This window comes from Bos javanicus, chromosome 18 (assembly GCF_032452875.1).
Source record: "Bos javanicus breed banteng chromosome 18, ARS-OSU_banteng_1.0, whole genome shotgun sequence".
Lineage (NCBI taxonomy): Eukaryota > Metazoa > Chordata > Mammalia > Artiodactyla > Bovidae > Bos > Bos javanicus.
In genome coordinates this window covers 56,280,385-56,282,482 of record NC_083885.1, presented here as the reverse complement: position 1 = coordinate 56,282,482, position 2,098 = coordinate 56,280,385, and the positions used below count along the sequence as shown (strand labels likewise).

At 56.6% G+C, this 2,098-nt stretch overlaps 1 protein-coding gene across 4 annotated transcripts in view; it reads right to left on the bottom strand.

Moving 5' to 3' along the window:
• AP2A1 (adaptor related protein complex 2 subunit alpha 1) overlaps positions 1-2,098 on the bottom strand; it is a 28,060-nt gene that overhangs the window by 437 nt on the left and 25,525 nt on the right. For 3 of the 4 annotated variants that reach the window (XM_061389080.1, XM_061389083.1, XM_061389084.1), the window contains 4 exons: positions 970-1,103; positions 769-885; positions 607-676; positions 259-393 (listed from right to left, as the gene is read on the bottom strand). In XM_061389080.1, the coding sequence (XP_061245064.1) occupies positions 259-393; positions 607-676; positions 769-885; positions 970-1,103 (456 nt within the window). The remainder of the gene's footprint in view (positions 1-258; positions 394-606; positions 677-768; positions 886-969; positions 1,104-2,098) is intronic. The other variant, XM_061389082.1, reaches the window with a different exon arrangement.

The following is a 2,098-nucleotide window of genomic DNA, read 5'->3' as shown; positions in this document are numbered from 1 at the left end:
CTAGTGGGGACAGGGCGACTCAGGGGGCAGGCAGAGAGGATGGAGAGCCGGGGGAGGAGAGTTAGACACAGGGCAGATAAATGATGAGAAAGGATCAAGCGGTCAGAAAAGTGATATAAGAGAGGGAAACGATGAAGGTAAAAAAGGTCACAAAGGGTATAAAGGATATAGAGACAAAAAGCAGGGAGGAAAAGGGAGAGGAAGACAGAAGGGCAGAGAATGCACAAAGAGCAGAAGGCCTTGGAAACCACCACTCACCTGAGCCTGGGCATTGGGCTCCAGCCGGAGCAGACAGCCCACCTGCAGGGCTTTAGTCTGGATGATTCCAGCCCCCACGAAGTTCTCAGGGTTGGGGTCCACATTGTCCAGGAGAGCAGAGCCAAACCCCAGGAGCTAAGGGGGCGGGGGGCCCAATCTCTGTTAGCTCCCAGACAGCAGCATGCCAGTTACCCCAAACCCTTGGAAGTGGAAATTAGTCCGACTTTACCAATGGGAAAACAGGCTCAAGTAGAGCAGCCACCGTACCCCAAATCCCAGAATTCGGGAGAGGAGAGTGAGGCAGGACTGGGATGGTAGCCCCCGTGCCTCTCCTGTCTAGCCTCTCACCTTGGCCTTAGTGACCTCCGCGTCCATGGGGTGGTTGGCTTTGAAGATTTTCTGGGCCTCCTGTTGGGGGCTAGGGGCAGGAAAAGGTCCAAGTCAGGGATCTGGAAGCCCCAGTCCCGCCCACCCTGAGGGCGGCTTTGGCTCCCCTCGCCCTCGGCTCACAGGCTCAGCTGCTTCCAACGCTGGAAGAAGTCCTGGGCCGCCATCTCCGTCGGCTGGAAGAACTTGTTGATGGTCACTGGGAGTTTCAGGGTGAGGGACTGGGGGGCGCCCCCGTACCTGGCGGGAGAGGGAGGGCTCGTCAGGCCCCGCCCTCGCCCTGGAGGCCCCGCCCACCCGGCAGCGCCCCGCCTCCTGACTCACCTGAAGCGCACCGACAGGAGCGGTGGCGTCAGGAAGTCCCGCAGACACTCAATGTTGAGCACCTGCTGCACCTGCGCCCCGCCGTCCACCTGCGAGGCCACCCGCTTGGTCTGCACGGCCAGCTGTGCCCGCCCGTGGTCAAGGAAGCCAGAAACGCGAGCGGGGGAGGGGGGAGGAATGGAGGGGAGCCGACGAGGGCTCGAGGACTTCACCATCACCTGATGGTTCAGAACTTCCCTGGCGCCCCCAGCCCTGCCATCCCGGGCTCATCCAACATGAACCAGCTCCAAAGTCCTTCCTAATCCAAACCTCTGACCTGGGTGCCTCTGGCTTTCCACAGTGGGCTCAGCCACCTCCATTAGGCACAGGTCATGCCCTGGCTCTGAAGGCTGACCTGGGCTTGAATCTCAGCTCTTCTTAGAGGTTAAGAAGTCACTTAACCTCTCTTAGCCTCATCTTCGAAATGGATATAAGTGTCCTCAGCAGTCAATGAAATAATCTCCCACAAGTACCTGTCAGTGTGTCTGGCACATGGTAAGTTCACTGAAATGGTAGCAATCAGTGTTACTACCATCTATCTGTGTCGACAACCCATTGGCAAGTTGGGGCCTTATTTCTCTCCTCCCGCCCCTGCCCAGAACAAAGCTGAGCCTCAAGGAAGTCTCTGGAAATGATGAATGAAACAAAAAGCTAAAATGGTCTTCAAATTTTGGGGTATAATCACTCTAATTTCCAAGTTGTGGAAACTGAGGCCAAGAGAAGGGGGACAGGGGACTGACACTGCTCAAGCAGTTCCTTCATGCCAGCACCCTTCCAGGGTCTTCCAGCCACACTGATTCTCAAAACAAGACTGAGAAGGAGAGGAGGGTCCACATTTCACTGAAGGAATTTCAGGGCTCGGAGAGGCCAAGCGACTGGCCGAGGCACTGGAATCACGGGTGTGGAGCCCGATGGAAGACAAGGTTAGGACACGGCGGAGGGGCCTAACAGGGACCAACTGAGGCCCAGAGCATGTGGGATTCAGGAAATAACACCTCCTGCATCCCTTTCATGTCATGTCAGTGTCCTCTCCTGTCCTGGGAAAGAGGCCCACTCCCTCTTACAGATGATGCTAAATCTCAGAGAAGTA